The sequence below is a fragment of the Salmo salar genome, chromosome ssa02 (genome assembly GCF_905237065.1).
Source record: "Salmo salar chromosome ssa02, Ssal_v3.1, whole genome shotgun sequence".
In the NCBI taxonomy this organism is placed as follows: Eukaryota; Metazoa; Chordata; class Actinopteri; order Salmoniformes; family Salmonidae; genus Salmo; species Salmo salar.
The window spans coordinates 92,629,429-92,649,819 of NC_059443.1; the positions used below are offsets into that span (position 1 = coordinate 92,629,429).

The 20,391-nt window shown below is 45.5% G+C and overlaps 1 protein-coding gene across 2 annotated transcripts; it reads right to left on the minus strand.

The window, feature by feature from the left end:
• Nucleotides 1-6,385: 6,385 nt before the first annotated feature.
• LOC106591522 (synaptogyrin-3) lies at nt 6,386-20,139 on the minus strand. Of its 2 annotated transcripts, none has more exons than XM_045712378.1 (4): nt 19,733-20,139; nt 11,070-11,304; nt 10,350-10,495; nt 6,386-6,708 (listed from the first exon to the last, which is right to left on the minus strand). In XM_045712378.1, the coding sequence occupies exons 1-4, from the start codon at nt 19,859-19,861 to the stop codon at nt 6,481-6,483; spliced, it is 738 nt and encodes a 245-aa protein (XP_045568334.1). In that variant the 5' UTR covers nt 19,862-20,139; the 3' UTR covers nt 6,386-6,480. The 2 variants fall into 2 exon arrangements, with proteins under 2 accessions (XP_045568334.1, XP_045568340.1); XM_045712384.1 differs by having other exon boundaries at nt 6,387-6,708; nt 19,757-20,130.
• Nucleotides 20,140-20,391: the final 252 nt, after the last annotated feature.

A 20,391-nucleotide genomic window follows, 5' to 3' on the forward strand; every position in this document is an offset into this window, starting at 1 on the left:
GTTGGGTCGTCACAAGCCGCTCAGACCAGCTTCGATCCTCCTTGGTTAGGTCGTTACAAGCCGCTCAGACCAGCTTCGATCCTCCTTGGTTGGGTCGTTACAAGCCCCTCAGACCAGCTTCGATGCTCCTTGGTTGGGTCGTCACAAGCCGCTCAGACCAGCTTCGATCCTCCTTGGTTAGGTCGTTACAAGTCGCTCAGACCAGCTTCGATCCTCCTTGGTTAGGTCGTTACAAGTCGCTCAGACCAGCTTCGATCCTCCTTGGTATAGATTCTAGAAGTGTCTGGATCTCTATCGGAGGGGCTGCGACATCCTTCCTCCACCATAAATCCCCAATCATTTGGTGTTTTGTTGCCGCTGGTGGAAGAAAAACGCCTGTCCCGGGCGACGCTACCAGAACCTCCCGTAAGTGTTCTGTTTAGGGGAGTGACGGAGACGGCCAATGGGGTTTTACATCGTTTACACGCTCGTCAAAACCATTAGAGGGGGGGACCCTCTCGTAACCCTGTGGACGGGAGGAACATTGTCATCCAAACGGGGGGGGCGTAGCCATGGTAACCCAGATAATGACCCGCCCAGCGCGTTCTGATACATGACCACTCGGGAGATATGGGGCTGTTGATTGCTTTATTATTAATAATAAACTCAGGAACCAAACACACCTGTGTGGAAGCACCTGCTTTTATCAACATACTGCATATCTCTCGTTCGACTAGGAAGTGTTTCCTGTTATTCTGGCAGTTACCTGCAGACGCTACGTAGAAAGGTAAATACATACGGAAGCTTCCCGGAACAACGACTATAAAACTATATTATATATTGATAATGATGCTAGCATTTTATCAGGAAAGTTGAGACTGTATCATATGTTGGGGTTCGGCAGGGTAGGCTAGTGGTTAGAGCAGGTAGCCTAGTGGTTAGAGCAGGTAGCCTAGTGGTTAGAGCAGGTAGCCTAGTGGTTACAGCAGGTAGCCTTGTGGTTAGAGCAGGTAGCCTAGTGGTTAGAGCAGGTATACTAGTGGTTAGAGGCAGGTCGCCTTGTGGTTAGAGCAGGTAGCCTAGTGGTTAGAGCAGGTAGCCTAGTGGTTAGAGCAGGTAGCCTAGTGGTTAGAGCAGGTAGCCTAGTGGTTACAGCAGGTAGCCTAGTGGTTAGAGCAGGTATCCTAGTGGTTAGAGGCAGGTAGCCTTGTGGTTAGAGCAGGTAGCCTAGTGGTTAGAGCAGGTATCCTAGTGGTTAGAGGCAGGTAGCCTAGTGGTTAGAGCAGGTAGCCTAGTGGTTAGAGCAGGTAGCCTAGTGGTTACAGAAGGTAGCCTTGTGGTTAGAGCAGGTAGCCTAGTGGTTAGAGCAGGTATCCTAGTGGTTAGAGGCAGGTAGCCTTGTGGTTAGAGCAGGTAGCCTAGTGGTTAGAGCAGGTAGCCTAGTGGTTAGAGCAGGTAGCCTAGTGGTTAGAGCAGGTAGCCTAGTGGTTAGAGCAGGTAGCCTAGTGGTTACAACAGGTAGCCTTGTGGTTATAGCAGGTAGCCTAGTGGTTAGAGCAGGTATCCTAGTGGTTAGAGGCAGGTGCCTTGTGGTTAGAGCAGGTAGCCTAGTGGTTAGAGCAGGTAGCCTAGTGGTTAGAGCAGGTATCCTAGTGGTTAGAGGCAGGTGCCTTGTGGTTAGAGCAGGTAGCCTAGTGGTTAGAGCAGGTAGCCTAGTGGTTAGAGCAGGTATCCTAGTGGTTAGAGGCAGGTAGCCTAGTGGTTAGAGGCAGGTAGCCTAGTGGTTAGAGCAGGTAGCCTAGTGGTTAGAGGCAGGTAGCCTAGTGGTTAGAGCAGGTAGCCTAGTGGTTAGAGGCAGGTAGCCTGTTGGTTAGAGCAGGTATCCTAGTGGTTAGAGGCAGGTAGCCTAGTGGTTAGAGCAGGTAGCCTAGTGGTTAGAGCAGGTAGCCTAGTGGTTAGAGCAGGTAGCCTTGTGGTTAGAGTAGGTAGACTAGTGGTTAGAGCAGGTATCCTAGTGGTTAGAGGCAGGTGCCTTGTGGTTAGAGCAGGTAGCCTAGTGGTTAGAGCAGGTAGCCTAGTGGTTAGAGCAGGTATCCTAGTGGTTAGAGGCAGGTAGCCTAGTGGTTAGAGCAGGTAGCCTAGTGGTTAGAGGCAGGTAGCCTAGTGGTTAGAGCAGGTAGCCTAGTGGTTAGAGGCAGGTAGCCTGTTGGTTAGAGCAGGTATCCTAGTGGTTAGAGGCAGGTAGCCTAGTGGTTAGAGCAGGTAGCCTAGTGGTTAGAGCAGGTAGCCTAGTGGTTAGAGCAGGTAGCCTAGTGGTTAGAGCAGGTATCCTAGTGGTTAGAGCAGGTAGCCTAGTGGTTAGAGCAGGTAGCCTAGTGGTTAGAGCAGGTAGCATAGTGGTTAGAGCAGGTAGCCTAGTGGTTACAGCAGGTAGCCTAGTGGTTAGAGCAGGTATCCTAGTGGTTAGAGGCAGGTAGCCTTGTGGTTAGAGCAGGTAGCCTAGTGGTTAGAGCAGGTATCCTAGTGGTTAGAGGCAGGTAGCCTAGTGGTTAGAGCAGGTAGCCTAGTGGTTAGAGCAGGTAGCCTAGTGGTTACAGCAGGTAGCCTTGTGGTTAGAGAAGGTAGCCTAGTGGTTAGAGCAGGTAGCCTAGTGGTTAGAGCAGGTAGCCTAGTGGTTAGAGCAGGTAGCCTAGTGGTTAGAGCAGGTAGCCTAGTGGTTACAACAGGTAGCCTTGTGGTTAGAGCAGGTAGCCTTGTGGTTAGAGCAGGTAGCCTAGTGGTTAGAGCAGGTATCCTAGTGGTTAGAGCAGGTAGCCTAGTGGTTAGAGCAGGTAGCCTAGTGGTTAGAGCAGGTAGCCTAGTGGTTAGAGCAGGTAGCCTAGTGGTTACAACAGGTAGCCTTGTGGTTAGAGCAGGTAGCCTAGTGGTTAGAGCAGGTATCCTAGTGGTTAGAGGCAGGTGCCTTGTGGTTAGAGCAGGTAGCCTAGTGGTTAGAGCAGGTAGCCTAGTGGTTAGAGCAGGTATCCTAGTGGTTAGAGGCAGGTGCCTTGTGGTTAGAGCAGGTAGCCTAGTGGTTAGAGCAGGTAGCCTAGTGGTTAGAGCAGGTATCCTAGTGGTTAGAGGCAGGTAGCCTAGTGGTTAGAGGCAGGTAGCCTAGTGGTTAGAGCAGGTAGCCTAGTGGTTAGAGGCAGGTAGCCTGTTGGTTAGAGCAGGTATCCTAGTGGTTAGAGGCAGGTAGCCTAGTGGTTAGAGCAGGTAGCCTAGTGGTTAGAGCAGGTAGCCTAGTGGTTAGAGCAGGTAGCCTTGTGGTTAGAGTAGGTAGACTAGTGGTTAGAGCAGGTATCCTAGTGGTTAGAGGCAGGTAGCCTAGTGGTTAGAGCAGGTAGCCTAGTGGTTAGAGCAGGTATCCTAGTGGTTAGAGTCAGGTGCCTTGTGGTTAGAGCACGTAGCCTAGTGGTTAGAGCAGGTAGCCTAGTGGTTAGAGCAGGTATCCTAGTGGTTAGAGGCAGGTAGCCTAGTGTTTAGAGCAGGTAGCCTAGTGGTTAGAGGCAGGTAGCCTAGTGGTTAGAGCAGGTAGCCTAGTGGTTAGAGGCAGGTAGCCTGTTGGTTAGAGCAGGTATCCTAGTGGTTAGAGGCAGGTAGCCTAGTGGTTAGAGCAGGTAGCCTAGTGGTTAGAGCAGGTAGCCTAGTGGTTAGAGCAGGTAGCCTAGTGGTTAGAGGCAGGTAGCCTAGTGGTTAGAGCAGGTAGCCTAGTGGTTAGAGACAGGTAGCCTGTTGGTTAGAGCAGGTATCCTAGTGGTTAGAGGCAGGTAGCCTAGTGGTTGGAGCAGGTATCCTAGTGGTTAGAGGCAGGTAGCCTAGTGGTTAGAGCAGGTATCCTAGTGGTTAGAGGCAGGTAGCCTAGTGGTTAGAGGCAGGTAGCCTTGTGGTTAGAGCAGGTAGCCTAGTGGTTAGAGCAGGTATCCTAGTGGTTAGAGGCAGGTAGCCTAGTGGTTAGAGCAGGTAGCCTAGTGGTTAGAGGCAGGTAGCCTAGTGGTTAGAGGCAGGTAGCCTAGTGGTTAGAGCAGGTAGCCTAGTGGTTAGAGCAGGTAGCCTAGTGGTTAGAGCAGGTAGCCTTGTGGTTAGAGCAGGTAGCCTAGTGGTTAGAGCAGGTATCCTAGTGGTTAGAGGCAGGTAGCCTAGTGGTTAGAGCAGGTATCCTAGTGGTTAGAGGCAGGTGCCTTGTGGTTAGAGCAGGTAGCCTAGTGGTTAGAGCAGGTAGCCTAGTGGTTAGAGCAGATATCCTAGTGGTTAGAGGCAGGTAGCCTAGTGGTTAGAGGCAGGTAGGCTAGTGGTTAGAGCAGGTAGCCTAGTGGTTAGAGGCAGGTAGCCTAGTGGTTAGAGCAGGTAGCCTAGTGGTTAGAGGCAGGTAGCCTGTTGGTTAGAGCAGGTATCCTAGTGGTTAGAGGCAGGTAGCCTAGTGGTTAGAGCAGGTAGCCTAGTGGTTAGAGCATGTAGCCTAGTGGTTAGAGCAGGTAGCCTAGTGGTTAGAGCAGGTAGCCTAGTGGTTAGAGGCAGGTAGCCTAGTGGTTAGAGCAGGTAGCCTAGTGGTTAGAGGCAGGTAGCCTGTTGGTTAGAGCAGGTATCCTAGTGGTTAGAGGCAGGTAGCCTAGTGGTTAGAGCAGGTAGCCTGTTGGTTAGAGCAGGTATCCTAGTGGTTAGAGGCAGGTAGCCTAGTGGTTAGAGCTTTGTGCCAGTAACCAAAATGTTTGCCCAATCGAATCCCCGAGCTGACAAGGTGTAAAAATCTGTCGTTCTGCCCCTGAACAAGGCAGTTAACCCCACTGTTACCCCGGGTACTACGTCACTGTAAATAAGAATTTGTTCTTAACTGACTTCCCTAGTTAAATAAAAATATATATTAAAAAAAAAATTTAATTAAATGATGCTGATAGGATTTCATATAAAATACTAATGTTCTATAATCTGATATATTGATGATTAATAAGAGATGATATGTAGCTGGGACTTCAGAAGACAACGACACTATGGAACAACGAAGAGATGGTTGGTCTGAGCTCCACACATTAATAACCTATGTTTTAAGGTTGAACAGACGTTGGTATTCCACCCATGTTTTAAGGTTGAACAGACGTTGGTATTCCATGTTTTAAGGTTGAACAGATGGTGGTTTGACGTTGGTATTCCACCCATGTTTTAAGGTTGAACAGATGGTGGTTTGACGTTGGTATTCCACCCATGTTTTAAGGTTGAACAAACATTGGATTGATGTTGGTATTCCACCCATGTTTTAAAGGAGAACAGACGTTGGTATTCCACCCATGTTTTAAAGGAGAACAGACGTTGGTATTCCACCCATGCTCCACCAAGGTATTCCAGCTCACAGCTTTGACCCACTACAGTATCTAGATACTGTAGTGGGTCAAAGCTGTGAGCCGGATAAAATAAATAAATAAAATAAATCCACCAATGAGACGCAGCGGAGGTTCCTGTTGTTTTATATGTCATATTCCGGCTTCGGCATTTTACAATAAAATATTTAATGGCATGAATTATTTCACATTATAATAGGATTTACAGCCACTCTAATGGAGGCCCCTCTGTCTCTCTCTCTCTCTGTCTCTCTCTCTGTCTCTCTGTCTGTCTGTCTGTCTGTCTGTCTGTCTGTCTGTCTGTCTGTCTGTCTGTCTGTCTGTCTGTCTGTCTGTCTGTCTGTCTGTCTGTCTGTCTCTCTGTCTCTCTGTCTCTCTGTCTCTCTCTCTCTCTGTCTGTCTCTCTCTCTCTCTCTCTCTCTGTCTCTCTGTCTCTCTCTCTGTCTCTCTCTCTCTCTATTCTCTCTCAGTCTCTCTGTCTCTCTCTCTTTCTGTCTTTCTCTCTCTGTCTCTCTCTCTCTCTCTGTCTCTCTCTCTCTCTCTCTCTCTCTCTCTCTCTCTTATTCTCTCTCTCTCTGTCTGTCTCTTTCTCTCTCTCTCTCTCTCTCTCTCTCTCAGCTTTAATACTGAGCTCCACAGGACTTTCATAAGGGGATGTAGACTGATATATTTACAACAATGTTATATACCTCTCAGGGTAAAATGGCCTCTGTGTGAATCTGAGACTGAGCCAGCAGTTGCCGTGGTGACAGAGAGCCAACATCACCTGACCCTCAGTCGGCCAATCAGGCTAACCCACAGCATCTTGAAGCTACACAACCTCTGTCATGTCACCACGGTCTCACACCTAGAAACTCTTTCCTCCTCTCCCTCCATCTCTCTCTCCATCTATCCTCTCTCTCCTCTCTCCATCTCGCTCTCTCTCCCCATTTCTCCATCTCTCTCTCTCTCCTCTCTCCTCTCTCCTCTCTCCATCTCGCTCTCTCTCCCCATCTCTCCCTCTCTCATCTATCTCTCATCTCCCCCTCTCTCTCTCTCTCTCCTCTCTCTCTCCATCTCCCCCTCTCTCCTCTCCCTCTCTCCATCTCTCTCCTCTCTCTCTCTCCTCTCTCTCTATCCTCTCTCCTCTCTAGAAGACAGGAGCAGGCGTGAGGGCAGAAGGGTCCAGACTCAGAGTTTCGCTGAAGGGAGGCGCCTGCTGGTAAGGGTTGGTGGTTACTACGGTGACTCCGTTGGCGACGGGCGCGCCGCGGGCGTTGTCGCGGTAACCGGCGTTGTCGTCGAGCTGATCGGTGAAGAGGCTGAAGTTTTGGAACAGGTTGATGAACGTCTGGAGGGCGAGCGCCGTCAGGCCAGCCTGGAGGTGAAAGGTCAGAGGCGTTCGTTATTAAAGCAGTAGTCAAGGTAACCATAGTAACAGTAGTCAAGGTAACCATAGTAACAGGAGTTTCTCTAAAGGTAATCTGGCGAGCGAGAAACCTGACATCCTCAGCACACGAGGTGGGACAGAATCCCCTTCCTCAGATTTGTCACTCTAGACAACAATTACGACAACGTAATTAACAACAAACAACAAACAACAACAAACAACAAACAACAAACAACAAACAACAACAAACAACAAACAACAACAAACAACAACAAACAACAAACAACAAACAACAACAACAAACAACAACAAACAACAACAAACAACAAACAACAACAAACAACAACAAACAAACAACAAACAACAACAAACAACAACAAACAAACAACAAACAACAACAAACAACAACAAACAAACAACAACAAACAACAACAAACAACAAACAACAAAATGGGTCACAACTCCTACAGCTCTGTTACACGCTGGGTCTGTACATAGCCAATGGGCTTCCAGGGGCCTCCTACGGTAGTCACACCTACAGCTCATCTCTTGGCAGTGGTACTGTAGACGACTTTATCACTGACATCAACCCAGAGTCTCTCAGAGCGTTCACAGTCAGTCTACTGACAACCCCTTTATCAGATCACAGCAGAATCACAGTCCACGTTGAACGGAGAAATACTCAACCAACGAGGCATCGAGGCCGAAAAATAAATAAATACTATTATTATAAATACTAAATAAATACTATTATTATAAATACTAAATAAATACTAAATAAATGCTATTATTATAAATACTAAATAAATACTATTATTATAAATACTAAATAAATACTATTATTATAAATACTAAATAAATACTATTATTATAAATACTAAATAAATACTAAATAAATACTATTATTATAAATACTAAATAAATACTATTATAAATACTAAATAAATACTAAATAAATACTATTATTATAAATACTAAATAAATACTACTATTATAAATACTAAAATACTAAATAAATACTATTATTATAAATACTAAATAAATACTATTATTATAAACACTAAATAAAAGCTATTATTATAAATACTAAATAAATACTAAATAAATGCTATTATTATAAATACTAAATAAATACTATTATTATAAATACTAAATAAATACTATTATTATAAATACTAAATAAATACTAAATAAATGCTATTATTATAAATACTAAATAAATACTAAATAAATGCTATTATTATAAATACTAAATAAATACCATTATTATAAATACTAAATAAATACTATTATTATAAATACTAAATAAAAACTAGTATTATAATTACTAAATACATACTAAATAAATACTATTATTATAAATATTAAATAAATACTAAATAAATACTATTATTATAAATACTAAATAAATAATATTATTATAAATACTAAATAAATACTATTATTATAAATGCTAAATAAATACTATTATTATAAAAACGAAATAAATACTATTATTATAAATATTAAATAAATACTATTATTATAAATACTAAATAAGTACTATTATTATAAATACTAAATAAATACTATTATTATAAATAGTAAATAAATACTATTATTATAAATACTAAATAAATACTAAATAAATACTATTATTATAAATACTAAATACATACTCTTATTATAAATTCTAAATAGATACTATTATTATAAATACTAAATGAATATTATTATTATAAATACTAAATGATTACTATTGTTATAAATACTAAATAAATATTATTATTATAAATTATAAGTAAATACTGTTAAGACATACTATAGGATGGAAGGAGGGTAGAAACCAGAAAAACAATTGTCCTATAACAAATTCAACTTCCTGTACAAAAGACGCCTTCGTTATGGTGAATCGCTAAAACAGAAATACAGAAAACAAAACAAAATTGGAAAACAAACAACAACACAAAGAATTATCTATCCCAAAATGGAGACGTATGGATAAACCACTTCTACAATATTTTTGGCCAAAACAAAACAAAGAACAGACCATATAAACATATACAAAATCAAGGCAGCAGCTACTCTTCTTGGGGTTTATTATGGATCCCCATTAGTTCCTGCCAAGGCAGCAGCTACTCTTCCCGGGGTTTATTATGGATTCCCATTAGTTCCTATCAAGGCAGCAGCTACTCTTCCTGGGGTTTATTATGGACCCCCGCTAGTTCCTGTCAAGGCAGCAGCTACTCTTCCTGGGGTTTATTATGGATCCCCATTAGTTCCTGCCAAGGCAGCAGCTACTCTTCCTGGGGTTTATTATGGATCCCCATTAGTTCCTGTCAAGGCAGCGGCTACTCTTCTTGGGGTTTATTATGGATCCCCATTAGTTCCTGCCAAGGCAGCAGCTACTCTTCCTGGGGTTTATTATGGATCCCCATTAGTTCCTGCCAAGGCAGCAGCTACTCTTCCTGGGATTTATTATGGATCCCCATTAGTTCCTGCCAAGGCAGCAGCTACTCTTCCTGGGGTTTATTATGGATCCCCATTAGTTCCTGCCAAGGCAGCAGCTACTCTTCCTGGGGTTTATTATGGATCCACATTAGTTCCTGCCAAGGCAGCAGCTACTCTTCCTGCGGTTTACTATGGATCCCCGTTAGTTCCTGCCAAGGCAGCAGCTACTCTTCCTGGGGTTTACTATGGATCCCCGTTAGTTCCTGCCAAGGCAGCAGCTACTCTTCCTGGGGTTTACTATGGATCCCCATTAGTTCCTGCCAAGGCAGCAGCTACTCTTCCTGGGGTTTATTATGGATCCCCATTAGTTCCTGCCAAGGCAGCAGCTACTCTTCCTGGGGTTTATTATGGATCCCCATTAGTTCCTAACAAGGCAGCAGCTACTCTTCCTGGGGTTTATTATGGATCCCCATTAGTTCCTAACAAGGCAGCAGCTACTCTTCCTGGGGTTTATTATGGATCCACATTAGTTCCTGCCAAGGCAGCAGCTACTCTTCCTGGGGTTTATTATGGATCCACATTAGTTCCTGCCAAGGCAGCAGCTACTCTTCCTGCGGTTTACTATGGATCCCCGTTAGTTCCTGCCAAGGCAGCAGCTACTCTTCCTGGGGTTTACTATGGATCCCCGTTAGTTCCTGCCAAGGCAGCAGCTACTCTTCCTGGGGTTTACTATGGATCCCCGTTAGTTCCTGCCAAGGCAGCAGCTACTCTTCCTGGGGTTTATTATGGATCCCCATTAGTTCCTGCCAAGGCAGCAGCTACTCTTCTTGGGGTTTATTATGGATCCCCATTAGTTCCTGCCAAGGCAGCAGCTACTGTTCCTGGGGTTTATTATGGATCCCCATTAGTTCCTGCCAAGGCAGCAGCTACTCTTCCTGGGGTTTATTATGGATCCCCATCAGTTCCTATCAAGGCAGCAGCTACTCTTCCTGGGGTTTATTATAGATCCCCATTAGTTCCTGCCAAGGCAGCAGCTACTCTTCTTGGGGTTTATTATGGATCCCAATTAGTTCCTGCCAAGGCAGCAGCTACTCTTCCTGGGGTTTATTATGGATCCCCATTAGTTCCTGCCAAGGCAGCAGCTACTCTTCCTGGGGTTTACTATGGATCCACACACACATTTCACAGGTGTCTCTTACCCAGGTGAGGATGGAGAAGAAGCAGAAGGTAACAGTGGCCCTGGCGGCGTCGGCGCCCTGAGCCAATGGGAGCTCTTCTTCTGTCGTCTGCTGCCACTGATTGGCCAGGAAACAGAAGCCCACGAACCACAGGAAACTGGCCAGGGCTGGGGGGCGGGACAAACAGGACAGATGGTAAAGAACAGACCTCTAGAGATAACATGGCCTGTGGATGTGGATGTGTGTGTGTAATGTGTGTGTGTGTGTCTGTGTGTATGCGTGTGTGTGTGTGTGTGTGTGTGTGTGTGTGTGTGTGTGTGTGTGTGTGTGTGTGTGTGTGTGTGTGTGTGTGTGTGTGTGTATAATGTGTGTGTGTGTGTGTGTGTGTGTGTTTAACGTGTGTGTGTGTGTGTGTTTGTAATGTGTGTAAGGTGTGTGTGTGTGTGTGTGTGTGTGTAAAGTGTGTGTGTGTGTGTATAATGTGTGTGTGTGTGTGTGTATAATGTGTGTGTGTGTGTGTGTATAATGTGTGTGTGTGTGTATAATGTGTGTGTGTGTGTGTGTGTGTGTGTGTATAATGTGTGTGTGTGTGTGTGTGTTTGTAATGTGTAAGTGTGTAAGTGTGTGTGTGAGGTGTGTGTGTGTGGATGTGTGTGTAATGTGTGTGTGTGTTTAACGTGTGTGTGTGTGTGTGTGTGTGTGTGTGTGTGTGTGTGTGTGTGTGTGTGTGTGTGTGTGTACCAGAGAAGACCATGTCGATGAGAGTTGCTCTCCTCCTGAGTCGGACACTGTGGATGGTGGGGAAGTAGATGTCCACAACCAGGAAGCAGACGCTGCCTAGGAAACAGACCACGCCCACGGTAACGCCGTAGTTACAGGCGTCCGCGTTCTTATTGAAGACGCATAGCAACCGCTCGCTGCCGATGTTCATGTAGCCTTCGTTCACTATACAGCTGAACACGACCATAGAGAATACCTGGTGAAGAGACATCACCTTTAATTAATTACTATACAGCTGAACACTACCTGGAGGAGAGACATCACCTTTAATTAATTACTATACAGCTGAACACAACCATAGAGAATACCTGGTGAAGAGACATCACCTTTAATTAATTACTATACAGCTGAACACTACCTGGAGGAGAGACATCACCATTAATTAATTACTATACAGCTGAACACAACCATAGAGAATACCTGGTGAAGAGACATCACCTTTAATGAATTACTATACAGCTGAACACTACCATAGAGAATACCTGGAGGAGAGACATCACCTTTAATTAATTACTATACAGCTGAACACGACCATAGAGAATACCTGGTGGAGAGACATCACCTTTAATTAATTACTATACAGCTGAACACGACCATAGAGAACACCTGGAGGAGAGACATCACCTTTAATTAATTACTATACAGCTGAACACAACCATAGAGAATACCTGGAAGAGAGACATCACCTTTAATTAATTACTATACAGCTGAACACTACCGTAGAGAATACCTGGTGGAGAGACATCACCTTTAATTAATTACTATACAGCTGAACACTACCTGGAGGAGAGACATCACCTTTAATTAATTACTATACAGCTGAACACGACCATAGAGAATACCTGGAAGAGAGACATCACCTTTAATTAATTACTATACAGCTGAACACAACCATAGAGAATACCTGGAAGAGAGACATCACCTTTAATTAATTACTATACAGCTGAACACAACCATAGAGAATACCTGGAAGAGAGACATCACCTTTAATTAATTACTATACAGCTGAACACTACCTGGAGGAGAGACATCACCTTTAATTAATTACTATACAGCTGAACACAACCATAGAGAATACCTGGAAGAGAGACATCACCTTTAATTAATTACTATACAGCTGAACACTACCTGGAGGAGAGACATCACCTTTAATGAATTACTATACAGCTGAACACAACCATAGAGAATACCTGGTGAAGAGACATCACCTTTAATTAATTACTATACAGCTGAACACTACCTGGAGGAGAGACATCACCTTTAATTAATTACTATACAGCTGAACACAACCATAGAGAATACCTGGTGAAGAGACATCACCTTTAATTAATTACTATACAGCTGAACACTACCATAGAGAATACCTGGAGGAGAGACATCACCTTTAATTAATTACTATACAGCTGAACACGACCATAGAGAATACCAGGTGGAGAGACATCACCTTTAATTAATTACTATACAGCTGAACACTACCTGGAGGAGAGACATCACCTTTAATTAATTACTATACAGCTGAACACAACCACAGAGAATACCTGGAGGAGAGACATCACCTTTAATTAATTACTATACAGCTGAATACTACCATAGAGAATACCTGGAGGAGAGACATCACCTTTAATTAATTACTATACAGCTGAACACGACCATAGAGAATACCTGGTGGAGAGACATCACCTTTAATTAATTACTATACAGCTGAACACGACCACAGAGAACACCTGGAGGAGAGACATCACCTTTAATTAATTACTATACAGCTGAACACGACCATAGAGAATACCTGGTGGAGAGACATCACCTTTAATTAATTACTATACAGCTGAACACGACCATAGAGAACACCTGGAGGAGAGACATCACCTTTAATTAATTACTATACAGCTGAACACAACCATAGAGAATACCTGAAAGAGAGACATCACCTTTAATGAATTACTATACAGCTGAACACAACCATAGAGAACACCTGGAAGAGAGACATCACCTTTAATTAATTACTATACAGCTGAACACTACCTGGAGGAGAGACATCACCTTGAATTAATTACTATACAGCTGAACACTACCGTAGACAATACCTGGAAGGGAGACATCACCTTTAATTAATTACTATACAGCTGAACACTACCGTAGAGAATACCTGGTGGAGAGACATCACCTTTAATTAATTACTATACAGCTGAACACTACCTGGAGGAGAGATATCACCTTTAATTAATTACTATACAGCTCAACACGACCATAGAGAATACCTGGATTTCACGTCCTGGCCAGTATATATAAAGTTAATTGTTTTGTAGTTTGGTCAGGGCGTGGCAGAGGGTATTTGTTTTATGTGGTTCGGGGTGGTGTGTTTGTTAAAAAGGGTGTTTGGTTTAGTATTTCCGGGTTTTGGTTTATGTCTAGGTAGTTCTATGTGGAGTCTAGTGAGTGTATGTCTATGTTTGGTTAATTGGGGTTGGGACTCTCAGTTGAAGGCAGGTGTTGTCTATCTGCCTTTGATTGAGAGTCCCATATATTAGGGTGTGTTTGTGTTTGTGATTTGTGGGTGATTGTTCTGTGTTGAGCCTATGCTAGCCAGACTGTCAGTTTATCGTTCGTTTTCTTGTTTGTTGTTTTTGTATTCGTGTTGATTTAATTAAATGTTCAAAATGAACAACTGCACACCTGCTGCGTATTGGTCTACCTTTTCTGATGACGATTTCGCATTATCGTCAGAAGACGAAGAAACTATGACAGAATCACCCACCACCAAAGGACCAAGCAGCAGAGGAAGGAGCAGACGGAGTTCGAGTTGGACTGGCGGGAGAAGTGGACTTGGGAGGAAGTTCTGGACGGGGCCGGACCCTGGCATCAGGCTGGGGATTATCGCCGCCCGCAGTGGGAAATTGAGGCAGCCAAGGCAGAGAGGCGGTGGTACGAGGCCAGAGTGGACGCGCTGAAGGAGATGCACGAGAGGCACCCCAAGAAAATTTTTGGGGGGCACACGGGTAGTTTGGCTAGGCGTAAGAAGAGCCGGAAGCCAGCTACCCGTGGTTATATGGAGGAGCGTATGGGGTGGAGAGCGCTATGTTTCGCTGAGGAGCGCACTATCTCACCCATACGCACGCACAGTCCGGTGCGCGTTATTCCAGCCCCTCGCAGGTGCCGTGCTCGAGCGGGCATCCAGCCTGGTAGGAGGATGCCTGCGCAGCGCATCTGGTCGCCGGTACGCCTCCGAGGACCAGGCTACCCAACTCCCGCTCTACGCACGGCTACCATCAGGCCCCTGCACAGCCCAGTCTGCCCTGTACGAGCACCCCGCTCGTACAGGGCTACTAGTTCCATCCAGCCAAGACGGGTTGTGCAGGAGGTAAGATCGAGACCGACTGTGCGCCTCCATAGCCCTGGGTTTCCAGCTCCTGTCTCTCGTGCGGACCCGGAAGTGCGTCAACCCAGTCCGACTCGTCCTGTTCCCGCTCCCCGCACTAGCCTGGAGGTGCGTGTACATAATCTGGTAAGCCCAGTACCAGCACCACGCACCAGGCTACAAGTGCGTCAACCCAGCCTCGCCAGTCAACAGTCATCATCAGAGCTGCCCGCCAGTCAACAGTCATCATCAGAGCTGCCCGCCAGTCAACAGTCATCATCAGAGCTGCCCGCCAGTCAACAGTCATCATCAGAGCTGCCCGCCAGTCAACAGTCATCATCAGAGCTGCCCGCCAGTCAACAGTCGTCAGAGCTGCCCGCCAGTCAACAGTCGTCAGAGCTGCCCGCCAGTCAACAGTCGTCAGAGCTGCCCGCCAGTCAACAGTCGTCAGAGCTGCCCGCCAGTCAACAGTCGTCAGAGCTGCCCGCCAGTAAACAGTCGTCAGAGCTGCCCGCCAGTCAACAGTCGCCAGAGAGGTCAGACTGCGCTGAACTGCCGGAGTGGCCAGACTGCGCTGAACTGCCGGAGTGGCCAGACTGCGCTGAACTGCCGGAGTGGCCAGACTGCGCTGAACTGCCGGAGTGGCCAGACTGCGCTGAACTGCCGGAGTGGCCAGACTGCCCTGAACTGCCGGAGTGGCCAGACTACCCTGAACTGCCGGAGTGGCCAGACTGCCCTGAACTGCCGGAGTGGCCAGACTGCCCTGAACTGCCGGAGTGGCCAGACTGCCCTGAACTGCCAGAGTGGCCAGACTGCCCTGAACTTCCGGAGTGGCCAGACTGCCCTGAACTGCCAGAGTGGCCAGACTGCCCTGAACTGCCGGAGTGGCCAGACTGCCCTGAACTGCCGGAGTGGCCAGACTGCCCTGAACTGCCGGAGTGGCCAGACTGCCCTGAACTGCCGGAGTGGCCAGACTGGCCCGAATTGCCAGACTGCCCAGACTGGCCCGAATTGCCAGACTGCCCAGACTGTCCCGAGTTGCCAGACTGCCCAGACTGTCCCGAGTTGCCAGACTGCCCAGACTGTCCCGAGCTGCCAGACTGCCCAGACTGTCCCGAGCTGCCAGACTGCCCAGACTGTCCCGAGCTGCCAGACTGCCCAGACTGTCCCGAGCTGCCAGACTGCCCAGACAGCCTGGAACGGCCTGAGCCGGAGCCACCTCCAAAAAATAGGTGGGTTGGGGAGGGGGGGTGTAGAACAGTGCCGTCGTTGACGGCAGCCACCCTCCCTTCCCTCCCTTTAGTAAGGGGGAATTTTTCTTTTGGGTATTGTTTGGGGTTATTTTTTTTTGTTAAGGTGCTTCCGGGGTAGCCCCTTTAAGGGGGGGGGGGTACTGTCACGTCCTGGCCAGTATATATAAAGTTAATTGTTTTGTAGTTTGGTCAGGGCGTGGCAGAGGGTATTTGTTTTATGTGGTTCGGGGTGGTGTGTTTGTTAAAAGGGTGTTTGGTTTAGTATTTCCGGGTTTTGGTTTATGTCTAGGTAGTTCTATGTGGAGTCTAGTGAGTGTATGTCTATGTTTGGTTAATTGGGGTTGGGACTCTCAGTTGAAGGCAGGTGTTGTCTATCTGCCTTTGATTGAGAGTCCCATATATTAGGGTGTGTTTGTGTTTGTGATTTGTGGGTGATTGTTCTGTGTTGAGCCTATGCTAGCCAGACTGTCAGTTTATCGTTCGTTTTCTTGTTTGTTGTTTTTGTATTCGTGTTGATTTAATTAAATGTTCAAAATGAACAACTGCACACCTGCTGCGTATTGGTCTACCTTTTCTGATGACGATTTCGCATTATCGTCAGAAGACGAAGATACTTATGACACTGGAAGAGAGACATCACCTTTAATTAATTACTATACAGCTGAACACAACCATAGAGAATACCTGGAAGAGAGACATCACCTTTAATTAATTACTATACAGCTGAACACTACCGTAGAGAATAACTGGAGGAGAGACATCACCTTTAATTAATTACTATACAGCTGAACACAACCAGAGAGAACACCTGGAGGAGAGACATCACCTTTAATTAATTACTATACAGCTGAACACTACCTGGAGGAGAGACATCACCTTTAATTAATTACTATACAGCTGAACACGACCTGGAGGAGAGACATCACCTTTAATGAATTACTATACAGCTGAACACTACCATAGAGAATACCTGGTGAAGAGACATCACCTTTAATTAATTACTACACAGCCGAACACTACCGTAGAGAATACCTGGAGGAGAGACATCCCCTTTAATTTATTACTATACAGCTGAACACGACCAGAGAGAACACCTGGAGGAGAGACATCACCTTTAATTAATTACTATACAGCTGAACACAACCATAGAGAATACCTGGTGGAGAGAAAACGACTAGTTAATTACTTATAGGGATATGATTCAATACAGCTGTAACATTGATGTTTTCACAATTGTGGGAGAGAGAGGAGAGGAGAGAGAGGTCAGTCATTCAGTGGAAAAAGTTAAGTTTGGAGATCATTGATATTTACTGAGCAGTGACTTAAAAATGTTTTCATTTACACCAACACTTGAACACACAAGCACACACAAGCGCACACACACACACACACACACACACACACACACACACACACACACACACACACACACACACACACACACACACACACACACACACGTTGCTGCACTGTAAAAACCAACGACCTACAATAATGTAGTTTAGAACCTTAAATAGCTGCTGTGAGCAGTTACACCTCAATAGGAGTTGTTTGTTGTAATGTTTACTTCGGTTTAACGCCCCCTGCTAAGCCTCCAATAATTTCCCAGCGTGCCTTGCCTTTTCGATTGAATCCAACGGTTACATCCCATGACTGTATATGTTTGTTTTTAGTAACGGAGAGGAAATGGTTGTCGGATTCGTTGATTTTCAGTTCTGTTGGCCTTCACCCAAGTGACTTCCTAGGAGAATATTATCAGGCCTTATACAGCAGGGCCTGAAACTCATGGTTTACAGGCCACGTCGGGGCCTTATACAGCAGGGCCTGAAACTCATGGTTTACAGGCCACGTCGGGACCTTATACAGCAGGGCCTGAAACTCATGGTTTACAGGCCACGTCGGGGCCTTATACAGCAGGGCCTGAAACTCATGGTTTACAGGCCACGTCGAGGCCTTATACAGCAGGGCCTGAAACTCATGGTTTACAGGCCACGTCGGGGCCTTATACAGCAGGGCCTGAAACTCATGGTTTACTGGCCACGTCGGGACCTTACACAGCAGGGCCTGAAACTCATGGTTTACAGGCCACGTCGGGGCCTTATACAGCAGGGCCTGAAACTCATGAATTACCCAATTTGAAAATCACATTATGCTGCAAAGTTGTAACTGTAATTCTTATTGGAATCGTTAAGCTAGCAAACAGTTATAAACTACAGGATACAGTCTACTACATTACCCCCGCCGGGTCATTATAAACCATAAACCAGCTAGGCCAGACTACATTATCCCCCCCCGGTCATTATAAACCATAAACCAGCTAGGCCAGACTACATTACCCCCCCTGGTCATTATAAACCATATACCAGCTAGGCCAGACTACATTACCCCCCCCCGGGTCATTATAAACCATAAACCAGCTAGGCCAGACTACATTACCCCCCCTGGGTCATTATAAACCATAAACCAGCTAGGCCAGACTACATTACCCCCCCCTGGGTCATTATAAACCATAAACCAGCTAGGCCAGACTACATTACCCCCCCCTCCCTGGGTCATTATAAACCATAAACCAGCTAGGCCAGACTACATTACCCCCCTGGTCATTATAAACCATAAACCAGCTAGGCCAGACTACATTACCCCCCGGGTCATTATAAACCATAAACCAGCTAGGCCAGACTACATTACCCCCCCGGGTTATTATAAACCAAAAACCAGCTAGGACAGACTACATTACCCCCCCCTGGGTCATTATAAACCATAAACCAGCTAGGCCAGACTACATTACCCCCCTGGGTCATTATAAACCAGCTATGCCAGACTACATTTACCCCCGGGTTATTATAAACCATAAACCAGCTATGCCAGACTACATAACCCCCCCGGTCATTATAAACCATAAACCAGCTATGCCAGACTACATTACCCCCCCCTGGGTCATTATAAACCAGCTATGCCAGACTACATTACCCCCCGGGTTATTATAAACCATAAACCAGCTATGCCAGACTATATTACCCCCCGGTCATTATAAACCATAAACCAGCTATGCCAGACTACATTACCCCCCCCTGGGTCATTATAAACCATAAACCAGCTAGGCCAGACTACATTACCCCCCCTGGGTTATTATAAACCATAAACCAGCTAGGCCAGACTACATTACCCCCCCGGGTTATTATAAACCATAAACAAGCTAGGCCAGACTACATTACCCCCCCCTGGGTCATTATAAACCATAAACCAGCTAGGCCAGACTACATTACCCCCCCTGGGTTATTATAAACCATAAACCAGCTAGGCCAGACTACATTACCCCCCCTGGGTTATTATAAACCATAAACCAGCTAGGCCAGACTACATTACCCCCCCCTGGGTTATTATAAACCATAAACCAGCTAGGCCAGACTACATTACCCCCACCCCCTGGGTCATTATAAACCATAAACCAGCTAGGCCAGACTACATTACCCCCCCTGGGTTATTATAAACCATAAACCAGCTAGGCCAGACTACATTACCCCCCCCTGGGTCATTATAAACCATAAACCAGCTAGGCCAGACTACATTACCCCCCCCCTGGGTTATTATAAACCATAAACCAGCTAGGCCAGACTACATTACCCCCACCTCCTTTTTATTATTATTTATTATTAAGGAATAAAGGGATCGAGATTCTTCCCTCCATGTTTAGTCGTGATGTTTTTTTTGACCTAATCCCCCTGGATACGGAGGATGACAACGGGGGAAGAAGAAGAAAAAAAACCCACAATCCCTCCATTGATGCAGAATAAAAACACGGTTTTTAAAACCTGGATGACGCACAGCCAAATATTACAGCGACGGGTTATGTTATTATAGACATTATAGACATTATATATATACATATATACATATATACATTTATAGACATTATAGACATTATACATATATATATATACATTTATAGGCATAATAGACTCCTATATATATATATATTTATATACAGGCCTAAAGTAGACTACACACATACATACGAGTCTCGTTGATTTGTCGCTCACCCAGCACAGTAGTCTGAGGATGGTCCGCGGCCGTTTGATAAAAACCACCGGATCGAAATGCGAAGTACCGGTTTTACCGGGAAGAAACGAGCCAACGGGCTGCATCTCTCCCGTCTATTACTTTGTTATAAAAAATGTCTTCTTCTCTTTTATTTTATTTAATCAGTTTATTCCTCCTAGTTTCAGTGGCGTTGTGTGAGAGATATCATGGGTCTGGTCTCGCATTGCGACTGGCTGAGAGGGAAAGGAAGGCATAAAACGAGGCGTTCAGATCAGCCCGTTTTCGCTCTGCTGTGAATCGCGTTTATTCCGTAGCCTCTGACGCTCAGACTCACTGACGGGCTCTACAGCGCCTCCCGGTCTCTCTCCGCCTGTGGGAACCGGAATAACTCTTAAATAACTGTCAGACAGTGTATCGGGAATAGGCATGTCTAGAAATACAGTCTTGATTAATATGAATGTTGAAATAAGACCAAATAATCTCTCTAATGTGGTGTTCAGTATCCAGGGAGCTCTCTCTCTCTCTCTCTCTCTCTCTCTCTCTCTCTCTCTCTCTCTCTCTCTCTCTCTCTCTCTCTCTCTCTCTCTCTCTCTCTCTCTCTCTCTCTGTGTAGAGGGGCAGGTAGCCTAGTGGT

Coding starts and splice junctions, on each gene's coding strand:
- LOC106591522 (XM_045712378.1), bottom strand. CDS start 19,861: ATGCAGCCCGTTGGCTCGTTTCTTCCCGGTAAAACCGGTACTTCGCAT. Junction 11,305..19,732: donor GCGACAAATCAACGAGACTC/GTATGTATGTGT, acceptor TCTCTTCACCAG/GTATTCTCTATGGTCGTGTT. Junction 6,709..10,349: donor TCTTCTCCATCCTCACCTGG/GTAAGAGACACC, acceptor TTTCACCTCCAG/GCTGGCCTGACGGCGCTCGC.